Source organism: Carcharodon carcharias, chromosome 16 (assembly GCF_017639515.1).
Source record: "Carcharodon carcharias isolate sCarCar2 chromosome 16, sCarCar2.pri, whole genome shotgun sequence".
NCBI classification, from domain to species: domain Eukaryota; kingdom Metazoa; phylum Chordata; class Chondrichthyes; order Lamniformes; family Lamnidae; genus Carcharodon; species Carcharodon carcharias.
Genome location: NC_054482.1, coordinates 94,723,853 through 94,744,703, shown reverse-complemented (window position 1 = coordinate 94,744,703; position 20,851 = coordinate 94,723,853). Strand labels below are relative to the sequence as shown.

General features: G+C 43.1%; 1 protein-coding gene across 1 annotated transcript in view; it reads left to right on the top strand.

Moving 5' to 3' along the window:
- The window catches only part of LOC121288968, a 64,589-nt gene that overhangs the window by 26,894 nt on the left and 16,844 nt on the right, over positions 1-20,851 (top strand). Inside the window, exon 2 of the mRNA XM_041207832.1 lies at positions 16,440-19,026. Within this exon, the coding sequence (XP_041063766.1) occupies positions 16,440-19,026 (2,587 nt within the window). The remainder of the gene's footprint in view (positions 1-16,439; positions 19,027-20,851) is intronic.

Below are 20,851 nucleotides of genomic sequence, written 5' to 3'. Positions count from 1 at the left end.
TGAACCTGTTTCTCTGCTGTGCACATCAGATGGTGACACTGAGCCTGCTCTAGAACTAGGTCCCACCGAGGTGTGTGTTTCTGCACTGGTGGAGGGTGCAGATGAAAGCAGTGACTAGGCCTTCTCCAGATGCTTCCTCAGGATCCTCATCCGAGGTGCAGGGGCTGTTGGACTGACTGGGTGAAGACTACTGGATGGACACGCTGGCTTGTTGGGAGGCACCAATCTTGCCTTTGGCGCAGGAGCGGTCTCCGTCTTTGCCAGCCAATACTGCCGCCTGCTCAAAGGGGATGAGTGGCCTGAGCTCTGGCATCCCCCCACTCCTGTCTGGGATCTCACCCTCTTGTTGTGGGCACCCTTGTCCTGCATAAAGGCAGATGGATAGACTGTGAGCAGGATGGATGTAAAAGCATATGATAAGCACACCTGCCTATTGTGTGCTGAGTCTGGGTCTATGTAAGGGGTGAAGATGCGACTTGTGCAGGATGTGACGAGATGAAGATGTTAGTGTGTGTGAGAGAAACAGTGGTGATGTCCCTTGTGCTGGTAATGTGAGAGATCCCGGTGGATTGTAACCCTGCAAATGCCTGGTGGCCTCATAAGAGTCTGAATTGAGAGTGAGGAGAAAGTTGACTTACCCTACGCAGCAGATGAGATCATTCATCCTTTTTCAGCACTGGAGGGTGGTCCTCCTCTGAGGTCTACAAGTGTTAACCTCGCTGTCAATCTCCCGCCAAGCTTGCGTAGTGAGGTTGGTGGATCTCTAGCTCCCATCACGGGGACTGAGGATCTCTCACCGGTCCTCGACTGCCTGGAGGAGTCTCTCCAGGCACCTGTTACTGAACTTTGGCACAGAGCGCATATCTTGTGGGAGGGCCATCACTCGCCAGAACATGTCCTGGGCTGCAGAGAGTGAATGTGCGTGTGGGCGCCATTTAAATATGGCACCCGGAACGTCGACCCGGTGAATTAACAGGGCAGCCAAATTCCAGCCTGCCTCGCCACGAGATTCAACAAGCTGTTCTTTTATGCATACTGACAATGAACTGATAAGTGGACGTTCTGGTGCAGCAACCCACCTGCCAGCTAGGGGGAGCCGCATCAACTTTCCTGCCTGCCCGCTACCACTCTTGGTCTCCGGAGCAGAAAACTCCACCTTGCACCTCAAACGATTTTTTAGAAAAAGAATCAAATGTCTGTTTCAGCTATTTCCTTACCAAATGTGGCTGTGGCAGGCAGCTGCTTGTTGTTTTGGAGCCTCGGGCCTTGAGGCACCTGAAAAATTGGCACTGCCCAGCCCAATTTCTCGATCATCAAGTCTAAAGGCATTGGATAATGCCAAAGGCATGTGATGTTAGAGGTCAGGGAGAAGGTATGAGTTTTTAAGCATCATTTATAGTCGACCAAGATGCCAAGTTTGTAAACAATTTGATTTCTGCCAATGACAGTGCCTGGGGGAAGCCATGGAGTCTGTTTTCAAGAGCATGGAACTTGTGAAGGGGACCCAATCGTCTTCCAAATGTTTAGCTAGAGGAAATTGCATCTTCTCTAAGATAATGGCAGAAAGATGGTGGAGATATCGAGAACAAAAACAGAATTACCTGGAAAAACTCAGCAGGTCTGGCAGCATCGGCGGAGAAGAAAAGAGTTGACGTTTCAAGTCCTCATGACCCTTCAACAGTTCTGTCGAAGGGTCATGAGGACTCGAAACGTCAACTCTTTTCTTCTCCACCGATGCTGCCAGACCTGCTGAGTTTTTCCAGGTAATTCTGTTTTTGTTTTGGATTTCCAGCATCCGCAGTTTTATTGTTTATATCTCTGAGAAATCGAGAAGTATTGGAAACATGGAGCTGCTTGTTTGCAATATACATGTGAAAGGCGATATCATGTCCTAGAAATTTAGCCATGCAGTGTCTGTTAATTCGGAGTCTGGATGGCTCATGTAATGCTTGTAAAGACTGCTGTTATATTCTGAAGTTGTTTTGTTGCAGGCCCTTAGTGAACTGGCTCAAGGCTACCGTATTTGAATTTATTCTAAATCTCACTTGTATTGCTCCTGTAAATAACTCTATTCATAGTTTAGTAACACTTATCATGCTGATATCCATTTAAGTAAACATGCAATTCAAGTAATTAAGAGTGCTTGGTGTTTCCCTGAGCACTTAACCCAACTGCTTTATACATAAGCCCCTTTGTTAGTTCATCTGTTGGGAGGGTTTGCTTATGGAAACCACCGTTAGGTGCTGGACATGAAAAAATACTGCAGTAAGCAGGAACTGTAACTCATTGTATGACACAGTTTGATATCCATTTTGCTGAAGGCTCCATACAAGGACCATTTGCTGTTACTTTGTTATATAAATGACCTGCAAAAATGTTGTACACATTCCAAATGCCTGTTTCCTAGCAGACGACACAGTTGTTTTCTATACTCCAGATCTCTAAAGATCATTGAAAATACAAATAAACCAAGGACACTGCTAAATATCCTAAGAAGTTAAATGGGAAACATCTGATGCAATGCCTAAGCAATCAGCTCATTTGATTTCATTCTCCCTAAAGATACAGGTTGATTTTTATTGTTCCTTCTGCTACGTAATGAGTTGTAGCTCTTGGTGCTTGCTTGCAATGGTGCAGCTAAGGAGACATATGCTTTGCCATGAGGAGAGAAGAGAGAATTGATAGCTGCTTCAATGCAATTGGTTTTCACATCTTATCAATACGGCAAGGAACTGAAAGCAGGTCATCTACCTGGCCTTTAGTCAGTAGTAAACTGTTGTGAAAGGCAACAGTCATAACTTCAGGACAATAAGTTATATGTTTTAAAATTTGTTCTTACGATGTGGATGACGCCAGCAAGGTTGTCTCTAGTTTCTCTGAGAAAATAATGGTGAACTAACTTTTTGAGTAAGTTTGTGCAACTGATTTTCGGCTTGCTAAGCTACTTCGGGATCGAGTACACAGTGGGGTAGAAGATCCCCTTGCTTAAAGGATACTGCATTAGTGAAACAGTTGTGTTTTTGCGATAATCCAGCAGCTGTTCCTGATGTTAGACGTTCATATGGGAAGATTGAAAGCTCTGGTTTACTAATCTAGGACCCCCATACTGTTATTTCATGTAAGCTATATAATGGCTGCAATTTTTAAAAATATGCTAGCAGATCTCTTGTGGCATTGCTCATGGTGATTACAAGATGTGCTGTTTTTCCGTCCCCGTGACTATATAATTATTCCTTCTGTAGTTCTATACGACAGAACTTGTGGATTCACATTGATGAAAGATAGCTAAAGAGTCTGAAAGCTTCTTTAGTTTATTATTGAAGCAAAAAGAAGAATCATGGCTTGTCAAGGCTCTTGGGATTAATAGTGAATTTTATATCACTTTTAAGCCTATAATATTCCCCCTCCGCTCTGTCCACAATTCATTTCACTATGTCACCGAAACTGATGCAAAATGTAAGTTTTTTTTTTAATACACGCTTTTAACATTTGAGTTTACGGAAAACAGCTTTTGGCTTATTAAGCCAAGCCTATTCAATTTAGTTTAGAAGTTTGTCTTAAGTGCTTATAAAGAAATCTTGCTGTTCAAACAATTCACTGGATTATAGATTAAAGCAAAGGGATCTTCTACCCTACTGTGAACTTGATCCTGAAGTAGCTTAGCAAGCTGAAAATCAGTTGCACAAACTTACTCAAAAAGTTGGTTCATCATTCCTTTCTCAAAGAAACTAGAGACAACCTTGCTAGTGTCATCCACATCATAAGAACAAATGTTAAAACATATAACTTAATGTCCTGTAGTTATGACTGTTGCCTATCACAACAGTTTACTACTGACTAAAGGCCAGGTAGATGACCTGCTTTCAGTTCTTTGCCATATTGGTAAGATGTGAAAACCAACTGCATTGAAGCAGCTATCAATTCTCTCTTCTCTCCTCATGGCAAAGCATATGTCTTCTTGGTGCTTGCTTGCAATGGTGCAGCTAAGAGCTACAACTCATTATGTAGCAGAAGGAACAATAAAAAATCAACCTGTATCTTTAGGGAGAATGAAGTAAATGGGGAGGAGCTCAGGAGCATGCATAATAAACTCTAAGGGATTCATAGGTCTTGAGGTATTCGGGAAGGTTGGGATTAGAGTTTGACATCCAAGATGTTAAGTTCGCAACCTGCCACTATGCTAACCTATGATGCGAAACTGAGATGGTAAATGGATCACTTGAATAGATAGTTGCAAGCACCTGGCTTGAGACCAGCCAATCACTCTCTGTGATGAAGGACATCCAACCAAAGATGGATATGGGTAGGCCAAGGCCCAAAATCAGGTGTATGTGAGTGGACTGGATAAGCAAGGAGTTTTAAATAGCTGATTTTAAATAGGCAAAAATAAAATGGCAGCAAAGCTGGGCAGCTTGCCCCATCTAACAGCGAGAGGCCTGCAACTACAGTATGATGCGTATATAGGCTGCTCCAATTGCAAAAATGTTCACTTAGCACCTTGCCATTATAAGATGTTGAAATACAAATTATGATTCAGGAAATAGGCTTATGTGAACCACATTGAAGACTTTGGCCAGGATTTTACATTCGGCAGGAGTGAGCAGGACGGGTCAGGAACCCAACCGCCGCCTGTGATCAGCTCTGCACCACCATTTTATGAGGGGCAGGCCAATTGAGGGGCTTGCAGGTCCGAGTGCATCCCCAGGAACCCAGGCATACATTCCCTCATGTATCTCTGCCAGATCCTCTGTGTATTACGCGACAGCGGCATCAGCGAGAAGGGGCAGGCGGGGGTGGGAGCTCAGTTTTCACCAGGTCTAATGGTGACCCGGCAGCCGATTCAAAAGCAGCCGCAGGAGTCAAACAAAGGCTGCCAGTGACTCGGAGGAACCTTGTATGGAGAACCTCAGTGTAGAACAGGGCAGGCGGGAGGGCAGGTCTGTGGGGCAGTCGGCCCCGCGTTTTTCCAATGAGTGTCTCACTGCCCTCCCTGGAGGAGGTGGCAACACGCTGGGATATACTTGTCCCGAGAGACGGGAGGAGGTGGCACCCAGGGTGAGCTCCCATGATGTGGTGAGGCGCACGTGGGTGCTGTGCCGTAAGCGCTTCAATTATCTCCTGTGATCGAGAAGGGCGAGTACCGTGTTGGCATGGGTCACTTAGCACAGCAGCTAGGAGTACCCCCCCTCCCCCACCCCCACCGGACCTCAGAGTTCTAGAGTGTGAGTCGCAAATGTCAATGAGGCAGCATCTAGGCAAGGGGGTGAGGCCTGGCTGCTTGGAATGAGTGTCTTACAGCTCCAGGCTCTCAAATCAGCTGAGCCCCGTGAGATATTTCTCAGGTGGGGTTAGCCAGTCTGCAATGGCAGTGCAGGTACAGGGTAGACTAATTAATACTCCTCTGTCCTTTCGGGAGAAGCCATCCCATAACAATGCAGAAAGATTGCAGACCGGCGGAGGAGTAGATATGCACAGCAGGCCCTGGAGCTGGAGAGGCGCAAAGCACCTAGGTCAACCGACTGCAGTGCCACAGGGAGGTAGGAGTGCAGTGTTCTTGAGTTCAGAGCGTCTGTTAAAGCAACCATTCCATTGTAGTCGCTATATTGATGTGAGACTTGAACATGAAATCTCCATTGATAATGGAAAGATGAGGGCACCCTATCAGTGTGGGAGATGGATTGGGCACCCAGTATCCCAGCTGGGTGCCCATCCATCAGTGGTGAGCAGGGAGGTCCAAAGCGACCTGATGTTGGCGCACGAGCTGCCTGTTGTCTCTGTGGGCTTCTTGGGGTGCTCCAGATGACAGCAGCAGCTCCTCTGCTTCACTGCCAGTGACTGTGGCATCCAATGAGGCTGGGGAGATGCCAGCCATGGAACTGGCTGCTCCCTCCCAGGCAAGGCCTGTGCAGGCTCCATGGGTCAGAGGACGCCCCTAAAGTTATCAAAGCCAACAGGACAGCAGAGTGAGCAGGCTGTCTCCAATGCCAGTGCCAGAGAAGGGGGAGCACCTAGATGTAGCACCCGCAAATGAAAACTTAAGCCCATGTTGTGCTTAAGGTGCTTTATCACTGGTAATTATTTTTTCCCCTACTTTTACATGAATTATTATTAGGTGTGATGGAGAACACCTTTCCATTTAATTTGTTTTATGCATGTTAGGCACCACACCATTAAATGTGTTTGTGTTCAACAAGCCTCTGGGTGCTCCATTAGTTCTGCAGGTGCAGGATAACCCATGATGTTATTGAGTGACTTATTTGTCATTGAACTTTATTGAAACGACACATAGGAACATTTGCTTGGTGAACAACATGCATTGTCAGTATCGAGTATGGAGCCTGCAGCCCTGGCATGTGGTGGTGGTTCTTTGATGGGTTGGTTGAAGGAGTGTTGGATCACAGCATCCCGGGTATCCCTGCCTCCCTGGAGGTTGCCCAGGTCGGCGTCTATCCCCTCAGCAATTTTCTTGATTGTGCTCGTCCTCGGACACACTACTGGACTCATCGTCTGTTGCCAGAGCAGGTGCGTCAAGATCTTCCTCCACTGCATCCCCCTTTCTAGCACCAGATTGTGGAGAGCAAAGCATGCAACTACTATCAGTGACACACGATCTGGGGGGTATTGCAGTGCGCCCACTGAATGGTCCAGGCACTGGAAGGGCATCTTGAGAAGACCAATGGTCCTCTCTACCACCGCCCTTGTGGAGGCATGGCTCCTATTGTACCGCTGCTCGGCCTCTGTTCTTGGACGGCGGACAGGTGTCATGAGCCACCTTTTGAGGGGATAGCCCTTGTTGCCTAGCAGTCATCAACCCAGTCAGGCTGGAGCACTGAAGAGCCTTGGCACCTGGGAGTGTCTCAGGACATAAGTGTCATGGGAGTTGCCATGGGTACCTTGCACAGATTTGCAGAATCTGCATCCTATGGTCGCATACTATCTGCATGTTCATGGAGTAGAATCCCTTCCTGTTGACGAAGGCACCCAGCTCACCCGCTGGCACCTTGATGGCCACTTGTGCAGTCAATTGCACCCTGGATGTGGGGGAACCCAGCAATTGTGGCAAAGCCTCTGGCTCTCTGTGCCTGGCTGGCCTCGTCCGGGCGATAGTGAATGAAAGTCACTGCACGCCTGAACAGAGCATCTGTCACCAGCCTGACACAACTGTGGATAGCTGATTGGGAAACTCCACAAAGATCACCACCCACCAACCCCTGGAAAAAGCTGGAGGCATAGAAGTTGAGGGCCATTGTAACCTCCAGCGCCACTGGCATGGGGTGTCCACCCACACTGTTGGAGCTGATCGCAGGGCCAATCATCTGATAGATGGAGGTCATGGTCTCCCTGGAGAGGCAGAGCCTCCTTCGGCATTGCGCCTCAGATATATTGAGGTAGCTGCTTCACTGCCAGTATACCCTGGCAGCAGGATAGTGGCATTTTCTGCAGCCCCTTCCACCTTGGACTTTACTAACTTAAACCAAGGAAAGAAAACTTTGTAGCTTTATGTGAAAGAAACAAAACACCAAATATAACCAAACAAGGAGAGCACATGTTATTAAGGATACTATGCATGCTGCCAATCTTCCTGCCATTGCACAAAAAAACCAAATTCCAACCTGACTGAACATTGGGAAAACAGTGGAAACAGTATAGATCATATTAAAGGACCCCTCTGTTGTTCTCCTGTTGATATGAAATATTTTGTGGCAATCTGATGGAAGATGTAACCGAGAGGCATTGGGCAGAATTTTTCCGTCGGTGAGTTGGGGGCGGGGCCCGCTCGCTGACGCGGGATGACATTGAGGGGAACCCCCAACATCATCCCTCCCCATTTAAATATTCAGGAAAGCAGGCGGACAGCGCGATCAGCTGTCCACCCGCCGACCTGTTAATGGCCAATTGGGGCCTCTGACAGGGTAGTTAAACCAATTAAAGGCCCTGCCCATTCAACCTTAAGGTTGGCGGGCAGGCCAGGAGCCCCAGTGGGCTTCTGAAAAAACATGAAACCTCATCCACCGGCGGCATGAGGTTTCATGTCTGTTTTTAAAAACTTTAATAAAGTTTTAGTGATATTTATTAACATGTCCCATCTCGTGTGACATTGTCACATGAGGGGGGCATGTTAATTTTTTTTATTTTTCTATTTTTAAAGTTTCAAACACTGTCAGCGCTCTCCCTGAGGCAGCACTTAGTCTCAGGGAGCAGTGCGCAGGCATGAAGGAACGCACTCTGACAGCTGAGGAACCCCTCTTCTGCACACCACCCCCCCCCCCCCCCCCCCCCCCCCGCACAGGAAGTACATAGCGCTTCCTGTTGGACGGCCCGCTGGGTGGGCCTTAATTGGCCCCGCCCACAAAGTTTTGGCGGCGGGGATCAGCTGCCCGCCCGCCGCCAACCCAGTGGGGCCCGCCTGCCCATCAAGGGCAAAATTCTGCCCATTGTGTAAGTGCATTAAAATGTAAATCCTTGATTGAGAGCAGGCACGTATTCTATTCTGAAAATGTTTGTGCTAAGTGACCAACGATTATGCAATTATTTCCAACATTGTCCCTCAGTAAACATGCATGAAAATAAAATGGCATTTTTTAAAAGATATTCCTGTTATTATAAACGTCATTGGAGCTAACAATATAGGTGCCATGGCTCAGTACTGTTGCCTCCAAGTCAGAGGGCTGCAGGACTGGAGCACAAAAGTCAAGGCTGACACTCCAGTGCAGTATTCTGGGAGCGTTGCACTGTCAAAGATTTCAGATGAGATGTTAATCAGAGTCTGGCAATTCAGATGAATGTAAAAGATCCCATGGCACCATCTCTTTATTTGAAAATAAACAGCAGAGTTATCCCCAGTGTCCTGCCCAATAGTTACTCCTCCATCAACATCACAAAAGCAGATTGGGGTTTTCGGAGGTTATGGCCCAATGTCAGATTTGGGGGATACCCCAAAGATGCGCTGGGAATCCCTATTGGAGGTTTGCACGGCAATTACCCAGAAGTGCACACTTCCTCTGGACAATTGCACTGCGCTGGGAACCATCTGAAAATGCAGTTTAAATCGCAAACTTCGCATGGTTCTGCCAGGGTTATACCAATAGTTACTCAGAAAAAGTTAGAAGAATTAAAACCTCTTAACTTCTGGGTAACTATTGTAAAAATCTAGACTGACCATGGATCACACCTGGACCTCCAACCTTCCCCCCCACCCCTCCCGACCCACCCTGACCTCTGATCCCCCCCCCCCCCCCCCACCCCCTGGGCCTGCGAGGAGGCTTTCAATGCAGGTCCCAAGCAGCTCCAGCAAATAGAAGGGTCAGTGCAATTTTCAAGACCAGGTAAGTATGCATTTATTTCTTCTAATTCCTCGTTATTGCTGTTTGTAGGAGCTTGCTGTCTGCAAATTGGCTGCCAACGGTGACTGCACTTCAGAAAGTACTGCAGATTGCCATGCATAAGTCAACCCTCCCCCATTTTTTCAGCTAATAAATACATGTTTAGGGCCATACTCACATTAGGAGTCAGCCTTAATTTTTCAGCTCAGGACTATATGGCAGCCACTTACACCAGTGGCAGCGGTTCACATTTATAATCACCACATAAGTCAAAAACTGCTCTTTGGAAGGATTTTTCAAAGGACATCTTATATGCCGCAATCCACAATACTTAGTTGGCTGTAAAGCAATTTGAGATGGCCAGTGATGGTGAAAGGCATTATAGAAATGAAAGTCTTTTTTCTCAGTCAGTATTTAATTCTGGTAAATTGCAAGCATTATGGAACTTACCTGACGTCTGAATAAACTTCCAAGAACTTGATCCTGTGTAACATTTTCTGACATTCCTCATTCCCAGCAGTGTTATAGGCTGCTTAGGTAAAATATTCCTGTTTAATCTAATCAAGAGAACTACTTTATCCTAAAATTGTATACTTAGTGTTTTTTACTCTAACGTTTTACCAAGTTGATTACAATGTTACTTGAAGGGAGGTCACATCTGATATGTAGCAATGTTACATTTATTGACCTCCTGTAAGGGCTAAAGTAAGCAGCTGAGTAGTTTTGTTACTCTCACCTGGATTTGAGTGGGTTTAGCTCCAATCTAATATGATTTTAAAACTTTCGTACGACGCTCCTGATTACAGAAAGCTCAAATTTGAAATGATCTATTAATTTACAACCTAAGGATTGGTGAAATGATGTAAACTCATTACTGAAATCTGAAGAACTATTCTGCCAGACCTATGGTAAAACGACCTTTTTCTGCGTTATGTGCTTGGTTATGCAAGGCTATTGTGTCCCCAGCAAGATCCTGTGACTTCTCAAAGTAACATTTAAAAAAAAAAGTGTCTATCATTTTAGATGCAATTTTGAAAACTGACACAAACTATATTTCTACTGTTCTGATGACTCCTATTACAGTCCATACAATGATTCTAAAGAATTCTTGCACAGAACTAAGATACTAACCATTTTGATTAATTCGCACAAACACTGCAAATTAGGAGTCTTGTGCTTAAAATAACTAATTATGAGGTGCTTTGAATTTAGTAGATCATACTCTGTTTTTGAAAATATAGTTTAAGCTGTGTTTCCTTTCACCTTTGCACTGGAGGTAGCCGATAGGATGTATAAAAATGCTGCATAATCTTGACCCTGCCATTGCCCACAGGGGAGGGCAGATCTTATTCAGTGATTTGGAAATAAATGGGTTGATTTAATAATTGTGATTTACGTTTTGAGATTTACCAGTCTTAACCATTCTACTGAAGTAATCTCTGCAGCAAAAACCATGTATGTGTTTTAACCCTTTCTGTTCATGGTTCAGCTGACTGCTTTCTTCCTCATTCATTTTTTATCCAAGCTTCTTCCATTCCTGCATTTGTTTCCCTACAACTCTGTCCTTATCTGATTCTTGCTCCTGTTTATTTTCTTTCACTAATTTGTTCCTGTGGTTTTCTCTTTTGACTTCTATTTATTACGGACACATCCCCTCCCGCCAGTGTTGAACATTGGTGTTGCAATCAAGTGGTATATAACAGCACCAGCAACGTCAAGTTGCCAACTGTTCTTTGCAAGCAGAAAAAACATGTACACACCTGTTTCAACTAAACAAAAGAGACAGCACTCGCTGGTTTATTCCCCAGGGCAATGCCATGACCAATCAGACTCAAGTTGCTTGGTTTAAATTTCAAACAGTGCTTGGCAGTTAACTGTCAGTTGCCATCAACTGGTGCAGGCTCCATTGCAATGCCTCTACCAATCAGTATCCACTTGCCAACCAGAGTCCACTTGCCAACCAATCAGCACCAACTTCTCAAACAGTGTAAATTTGATGTTTTCCCTGACATTGGCATATTTTTTGCAAATTATCCTGATGAGTGCAAGACAAAAAGCTTTAACAAAAAAGTGCAATTTTTTCAGCATTAATTGCTATTATTCAAAACTAATGTACTTCTTGTCTTTATATATAATACTTTTCTTTATAGGAGGCTTTCCTAACTCTCATACTCCAAGGTAATGAGCAAAGCTAGTGGAAGAATGCTCCTGTTGGAACCCTTCATATGCTTGTCTCCAGGGAGTTCTGGGTGTTCAAATCCACATAAGCCCAGCACCAGACTGCTGCATCTCTGCAGCTGCCAAACACTCTGGCATGGTGGCTGTTTGCTTGGAAGGTGACAAAAGATTAGACACTCTAACATCCTGAGAGGCCAATGTGTACCATTCCCATGGAGCCACTGCCACTCCTGTAGGGCTGGGACTTGCTCATCTCCAGGAGAACAGAACTCAAAACTGCAAAACCCTGATCTATGCAAACCACTAATCATTAGTCCAAAGTGAATTTCTCCCACCAGAGTTTTCTTCATTAAGAAAATATTCTAATTTGTCTTTCCTTGACTCAAAGTCGATGATATCAAACTTCCCCACACCCGTTGCATTCAAATCCATTAGCCACAGTTTTGGCTCACTGGCAGACCATTTCCCTTTAGAATTTCCTGATCCTAGCTATACAATTTACTGTACCTCTTAATGTTATCTGCAAGCTTGGATTGTACAACTCCCCATTCCCTCATAAAAGTTACTATGTGTAGCACCTCAGCAGTTACACTTGTCCAACAGGTTTGATGTTTCTGTAGTTTGTGTGGACAAGGGCAGGGACTGCAGGGAGGATGAGCAAACTGACCACAGTACTGTGGTGCAGGGGGCCATTCCAGTGGAGGGAGTAGTAGGGGACAGTATGGTTAGAAGCATAGATATTGTTCTCTGCAGCAAAGAGTGTAAGTCTTTAAGGTTGTATTGCCTGCCTGGTGCCAAGGTCAAGAACACCTCCTTAGAACTGGAAAGGAACTTGGAGCAGGATGGAAATGATCCTGTTGCTATGGACTACATTGGTACCACTGTCATAGCAGACAGAACCTCTTCCCTCGTCCTACCTAAGGGAGTATGACCGGTCAGGAGCTAAATTAAAAGGCAGAACCTTGAAGGTAATAATCTCTGGATTACTACCTGAGCCATGAGCAAATTGACATAGGGTAAATAAGATCAGAGAGTTGTATTCAGGGCTCAAAGATTGGTGTGGGAGAAACGTGTTTTGATTCTTGGGGCTCTGGCACCAGTACTAGGGAAAGAGGGAGCTGTACCATTGGGACATTCTTCACCTGAACCACACTGGGACCAGTGTCCATGTGAATCATATAACTAGGGTTTAGAGAATACTTTAAACTGAATAATGGAGGGGCGGGTTCATGTGAGGGGAGATTTGGAAAGTTAAAAAGAAAAGGCGAGACGATAATGCAAGTAGTGAAATGGGTAATGACAACCAGAGTGTGACAGGAAGGCATAAAGCTTACAAACAAGAACGCACCAGCAAATAAGGTCAGAGTAGGAAAAAATGCTAAGAAGACAGAAATAAAGGCTTTTATTCTGAATGCTTTGAGCATTCATATAAAGATGGATAAATTAATAGCAGAAATAGAAATTGAGTATGATATGATCGCCATTGTAGAGACATGTTTACAAGGTGAACAATGCTGGGGCCTGAATATTGAACAATGCTGGGGCCTGAATATTAAGTGTATTTGACATTGTGGAAGGATAGAAAGAAAGGAAATAGAATTGGGGTAATTCTGTTAATCAAGGTTCAGAAACTCAAGACATAGAATCATGAGAGGTGGTGGCGTCATGGTATTGTCACTGGACTGGAAATCCAGAGACCCAGGGTGATCCCACCGAGGCAGATTTGAATTCAAAATTGTCGATTGTTGTAAAAATCCATCTGGTTCACTAACGTGCTTTGTGGAAGGAAATCTGCTGCCCTTACCTGGGCTGGCCTACATGTGACTCAAGACCCACTGCAATATGTTTGTCTCTTAAATGCGGTCTGAAATGGCCTAGCCATTGCTAGAAAGTCTATAAGGAATACTGACTGCAGTGGTTCAACAAGGCAGCTTACCACCACCTTCTTAAGGGTAATAAATGCTGGCCTAGCTATTGACACCCACATCCCACAACGTTTTTGTTTTAAAGAAAGTTTGGGTGTAGATAAGAAATAATGAAGGAAATTACTGGTGGGAGTAGTTGAGAGTTCCCCAGCAGTAGCAATTCTATAGGACTGAGTATAAATAAATAAATAATAGGGGCTTGTAAGTAGGGAACTAATAATCGTGGGTGATTATTAGTGGATGATATTCGGGACAGTTTAGAACAATACATTCTGAAACCAACCAGGGGACAGGTAATATTAGACCTGGTACTGTGTAATGAGACTGGATTAATTGACCTCATAGTAAAAGATCCTGTAGGCAAGAGCACATACAGCTTGAGATTGAGAAATGTGGGTCTAAAACCAGTACTTTGTGTCAAGTGATTTTGTGTTCTATTTGACCACAATTTTTGTACAACTAGAATTTGTGGATGCTAAACCAAGTATTTCACAATAAATATTTTAAATAGCTCAGTGAAACACTTATCTGCAATTAGGCCAAGTGTTAGTGAACTTCAGAAAGAATACTGTATTTAATAGTATTTTGAAAACCAGGATAATGTATGAAACAGCAATAATTGAGGGTTACCTTTTTCTCAAATTACTCTAATGTGAATTGTGGCTGACTACTAGAACACATTTCCATCTAGATATTAAAAAGGTGTGAATTTAGGAAAAGCATTTTTTAGCAGATTTTTACAGGGTCCAGAAATTATACTGTTTGAGGAACAATTGTATTTGTAAGCATGCCATGTAAACTGTACATTTGGCATTCTTGGGAGTTAAAAGCATAGTTTTTCTTTAAAAGTAACTTTTATAGTGCTGCTGATATTATAAACATTCCAAACATAACAGAGAGAGAAAAAATGCTAAGCTGTAGTAGAGGAAGTTCAAAGAGGTAAGCGAAGGCATTTTTGAAGAGATGGATTTTGAGGAGGCTTTTGATGATAGGAAGAAAGATAGTGAGGTGAATTTATGGAGAGTTCTAGAGTGTAAAGGCAATATAGCAGGAGGCTTTGCCACTGAAGTTGGAGCAGGTGCCAGTATCAGAAGGGCATCAGGTCAAAACTAGATTCAGTAAGTATTGTGAAAAAGCATTGTACTATAATAGCTTGACAGTCTGCTAATATTTAATTATGCCTATTAAAATCTTTACTATATATCAGTCATTACTTCCATTAAACTTCATTTCATGAAGCTATTAATGTATATAATATTTTGGAAAACATTTTTCTTTTAAAATAGAGGTTTAGTCTGCGGGTGTGTCTTAATTGGAGTAAAGCCAGCTAGTCTGGGTGCTTTGATGGGTACTAGCTTTGATATGTAAGAGAGATAGTGTGCATTTGCATTTTTTGAATAGAGCATTCAAGAAGTGGGTGAAAACTGGTGCCTTTCTAGCAGCTACCAAGCAATATGTTTATATTACGAATAAAATTGTTACTATGAAAGGGGTTTTATTGTTAGAGAGGTTTAGTTCAGAGGTTGTTGATACAATGAGAATTTGCATTCAATCAGTGGTGGTAGGTATAATTTCAGTAGTTTTCAGGTGTGCAGGGCAGAGGCAATGTGAAATCAAAAGACATCTTAAGCCTCCAGCTCACTCCATAGGAACCAAAGTGAAAGAACCTCCTTTTGAATTTGTAAGGTGAAAATGCTTTGTCTGATATTTGGTTAAGTCTATGGGTTGCTGTTGCCTTAATGGAGATTTGTTTGAGAATTTGTTAAAAAAAAGTTATGGTAGTAGTAATTTGTAGTCATGTGTGCATATATATTCTAACCTGTGTAAATAAATAAAATGTTTCATTTAGTTTGATGTAAAACGTCGAGAACTGGTGGTCTGATTCCTGAATTTACAGTCGCATCTCAAACGTAACACTTAAAATTATAGGTTATGACAGTTGTTTAAAGTTTCCCTCTGGGATTTTGAAATAACTCCACTTTACCAATTGAATCATATTTTTATTTCTGAATTGTTATTTTTGTACAAGAAATTAATGGAGCTACAAAAATTTATGTGCATTTTTGTATCATTAAATTGTTCATACTTTGATATTTTTGTTTATCTGGGTAATAATGTATTTCCCAGGCTCTGCAGTTTGTTAGAGCAACTATTGAATGAGCTTTGTTGAGATGATTGCTGAGAGAAACTCGGCTACATTTTCCTCCTCCCACCCACCCTACAAAGGGATGAAAATTAGGGGTCCAGAACTTTGGCCACTGGCTTAGGACTTCAAAATATAGCTATACAGAGGACCAAGCACACCCTGCCTACTCATATATATCTAGCTAGTGAAAGATATACAGTATGTGGCATTTTTAGAGAACACGTTTCAAAGAAGAATTCCTCAAAGAATTTTTAAAACTCGTCTTAGACAAGTTATTTTTCATGTCTTGAGAAAAATCAACAGCACTATTCAACAGTCAATCTGGTATCCTGTCTCCAGTTCTATCATTGTGATAATCTGAAAACACTGCAAGTTACTGAATTTCTAAGGTTAATGGTACAATCATTTTGTGAATATAATGATGGAGATTCTGAAGTATTAAAGAAAGGACTTGCATTTATATATAACGCTTTTAATAACGTAGGGTGGTCCCAAAGCACTTTATGGTCAATGAAGTACTTTAGAATCGTGGTTCCTGTTGTGGTATAGAAACCCCAGGCCATCAAAATGTACACAGCAAAGTGCCACAACCAACAATGAAATGAATTATAAAATAATCTGCTTTAAGTGGCTGAAGGATAAAAGTTGTCCAGGAAATCAGGAGAATTCCCCTTCTCTTTGAATAGTTCTGTGTTTTATTTTCTATCAGCTTAAGAGGGTAGATGGGGCTTTACTTTAACAGCTTAACCAAAGGTTGGAAATTCCTATACAATTTCTGGAATGAATATCTTGTGTTGTTTCTTGAGAAATTTGATCAAACCAAGTTGTAAGCATTTTGGTAATTTACATGTATGTTTATCTTTGTAGCCAAGTGGTTTCCTGGCCAAGTGGAAGAAGAATGGAGAGGAACTGAAAGAAAATGTTGGCATGGGAGATACTTGTACACCAGCTGTAACTATGGAAACCAGTGAGGACGTTTCGGAATCTAAAAGCACTTGTGTGCCCGAATCTATTGCTATGGAAACAGAAGTAACAGAAAATGGCACTATTCATGAAGGAAATGTTAATGTGACTACTGAAAGAAAATACTCTGGGTTAAATGACCAGCAGCAAATCTTGGATACTTGCATATTAACAGCAGATCCTACTGTAGTGGAAAATGGAAAAGAAGTCAGTGATGGACATCATAATGACAATGCAAATGGCATAAAACTTCCTTTCAAAATTGAAGATTTAGATCACCCAATGCAAGTACCTTTAGCATTTGAAACCATGCCTTCATCCTATGAAATGCCAGAAGTGATTTATGCCATTATTCATAAAGACAACTTCAAAGATTCTTCAACTGAGGTACTGGGCGGAGCAGGTGCTAAATCAGTGGCAGTGGAAGGTTTAGAGTTAGGTCAGGACATTGCCAGCAAACCTTTTACAGTGACTGCAGCTGCAACAGTTGAAGCTAAACTCAACCAGAAAGAAATGTCGAAGGCCTTCCAAACTACCAACGAAGCTGAAAATGAAACAGCCACTCCTGCAGTCACAAGATCAGAAGAATATTCACCAGAAAATTCATCATTAATCAAGCTAAATGAAGGAATACTGGAAACCTTATCAGAAGTCAGACAATGGGAAGAAAATGTTGAAAATTTCTCAGTGATTGATTTAAGTAAATTGACCATAGAAAGTTTAACTCCTTTAGTCATTCCACAGGATGATAAAGGCTTGATGGATCTATCAGCCACTGGTCTAACTTACTTGACCAGTCATGGTAATCAAATATCAAATGAAAGTATGATGTATCAAAGAGAGCCAGAAGCCGGTTCATCAGCTATTCAGAATGAATTTTTGCCAGGCACCACTCTCATGCAATATGAGGATGGTTTAGAATCTGCCCATGCAGACAAATTCAAATCCAGCAAGGAACATACAAATGACTTAATTCATGAAAGTCGGTCTAATGGAAGTGTGACTTCCCTAAGTAACAAAATTGCATTTGAAGTAATGGAGCTAGAGCACAGGTCACTAAAAAGTAACCCTAACCAGAACGATGAAGTGAAGGGTACATCCAACAATACTGAAACCCGATCTGCTGAACAAACCCCAGGCCAAAGAAGCCAGACTAAAGCCTCTGAAAATGTTGACACAGAACATGTGGATTTTGCTGCTGCCCGCAGACAGTGGTTGCTGCTGGAAGAGATTAGCAAAGCACATGGCCATAGGCCACCAGTCAAGCAGCAGAAGAATAAAAGCATAACAAAACGTGTTACTAAAGACAGCACAGATGGCACTTCCATTACTAAACTGATAAAGGAGGCAACCCCTCCACATTCTGCATCTTTTTCTAAAGATAAAATACGAAGCAGCACACCAGTAGAAATCAAAATTGATGAAGTGGAATGCTGGAGAAGTTTAACAAACCTAAATAATAAACAGGACACAGTAGCATTACAGGAGAATAAAGGTGCAATGAGGGATTTCGAGCAGAACCTGTTATTGAACATAGCAGATTTTAGTGCATGCTCAGAAGGGAGCGACTCTGGTCTAGATGACTCAACTTGTAGATCGGAAGCTGGGAATTTAACTGACACCATATTTCAGAATGAAACTTCAAGTTCTGTGTCCATAACAAATGGAAAATCTGAAACTCCAATCGAAAGAGAGATCCGTCTGGGTGTGAAACGGGAAGAAAGTCTAAAGAAGGCCAGAGGCATTAAAAAACATCCTTGCTCTGAAGAATATGTAGAAATCAAAACTCGGCCATTTACTTTTCCGCCTGTTCCCGCCCCTTCAGCAAAAGTTAAAAATAATCAATTAGCGGAGATGCAGATGCAGCGTGAAATTTTACTTGAGCGCCAACGGGAGGAAGACCTCATCCAGCAAGGGAAGATAAAGGGAACAAGTGACAAAAGCCTGATCCCAGAGATTGAAGAGAGAAGGAAGTTCTTCGAACAACATTATCCTTTCCCATTGCCATCAAACAGTAAAATGTTTATCCCCCATATTAATACTCCTGCCTCTTTGTTGGGTACACCTTCTACAATGAAAAAGCATCCCTCCAATAACGAAATGAATGTTGGTAATTTTAGACTGGAAAATGGTGTATTAACTTCTTCAGAGGAAGACAAGGCAGGAGTTACTGATGCTGTACTGAAGCTTAAATATCCAACTGTAGAAACTGCTAATGTTGTAATACTGGAAACACCAGATGTGGTCCTACGGCATTCCACAGACTTTGCACTGTCATCCATCTCATCTCTGCAGACAGAGGAGAAATTGCAAAAGAACCCCTTCTTCAAGCTCCGTTCACATGGATCTCAGTCCATCCTTAGTCAAGAGATCAGAGAAGTTCTACAGCGAGAGGAAGAGCTACGTAAACAAAGGTGCTACCTTCTTGGAATGGCAGCTGTACGTGAAAGCAGTATGCTGTCTTCAACTGCAGCTAATACTTTGCCACCAGGTAAAATTGACCAATGCTTCATTTGGATGTGGTCCATGTAAACATTTATGGAAAAAATATTTCAGCAGGAAAATTGTTTTGCCTGAGTTTCCAGACATAAGTCACATGATTTCCCTTTTAGTGTTCCAAAGATCAAACTCTTGTTGCCAAATTGACCCCAAAATGGTTCACGTCACAATTACAGAGGTGATGCTGGCATCATGCCGGACTATGCCTGCAACACAGATATCACCGATGTTTCTGTGATCAGTGGGGAGACACTTCATTAGTGTGGATCAGGTGAATGCAAACATCACCTCAACCTCACCTCTGCCAGCCACCTGCCCATGTTGTGGTAAACTCTAGTTTTGGGGAAGGGCTTAGAGCTTGCCTGCACCCAGGTAGTTGTTGTATCAGTTTCCCTGGGGCAAATCTGGCTGATTCCAACAGGGAATTCAAGGAAAATCGTTTTCACACAAAGACAGGTAAGAATATGGGCTGCAGTACCCCAGGGAGCAGTGGAGGCAAATAGAATAGATGCATTTAAGCAAATGAGGGAAAAACGGAATAGAAGGAAATACTTATGGGACTAGATGGAGAAGGGTAAGAGAAGGTTCAGGTGGAACATCATTGGCAGCAGAGGCCATTTGGGCTGAATGGCCTATTTCTGCATTGAAGCCTCTTTGCAAATCTATGTAATTTTTTAAAAATGCATTTTAATTCTTGAATATCCAGATCACTTGTCTGTAAGTGCAGGTCAGTTGATGCAATACAAATGAGGTTTCCTGCTTCATTAGATTGCTCATGTGCTGGGTGCCTAGAAAACGTTTTTCTGTGGCCTGCACCTACAGTTCTTCATCCCTCTGCCACAGCTGGGGGAAAGCCAAAGACTTTGAGATAAGGCCATTTCTTTTCCTCATTTGAGCATCAACACAAGTTCCTGGGATGCCTGGGGCCTAATAGTCTACAACCGTATCTTCTTTCCTTGTTCCCCTGCAGGCAATGGGTCTTGTCAGGGAACAGTTTTGAGTGAAGTGTTGCTGGGACAGGAAGTCCTAATAGTCTTGAGACTGGACAGGAGCAATATATTTCAAGTGCTGCTGTTTAGGGTGTTTTTTTTTATTGGCTGTATTACAACTAAACTCTTTTCCTCTGCTTGTGCCTGAAGTTCCATGATAAGCTAAGCCTTTAAACTATCTAAGATTGACCCTGATTGGTTCCTACAAAGTTTCAGTAATGAAAATTGAATGCATTTGACTATTTGATGCAGATTTTCTACCATCCAGTCATGGGTGAAATTTTCTGCTCCCGTGATGGGAACCTTGGCAGACAGGGGGGTACAAAATTTGGAGCGAAAAGTCAGAGTTTCCTGCCATTGGGAAATCCGTTTGGAATGTTGTTCTCCTGACTTTGGTGGCGGGTTAAAGGCAGCTCGACTTTCCCACTGATCTGTCAGGAACCATATTTGCATTCATTTGCATGCTCATTAAAAGGCTACCTTGATGGAATCACATTTTCCCCTTTTAAATTAAATGCCCCACCAGCGGATAATTAGAATAGTCTGTTTCACATAGGCAGCATGTACCTGGCGAGTTTCACTTCATCAACAACTTCGAGGTACATAGATGCTCCTTTCATCTACCTTTTAATTTGGGTGCATGTATCACAGGCAGCTCCAAGGCTGGACAGGGGAGCCAGGCTTACAGGGGAGGTGGGTGGAGGGGTGCCTGGGGAAGATGGTGGGGGTGTCCAGGGAAGTGGCAGAGTGTTTTAGAGGGTGGGATCGGTGGAGTTGACAGTGGCATCCTGGGGGTGCAAACTAAGGGTACTGGTGGTAAGGGGAAAC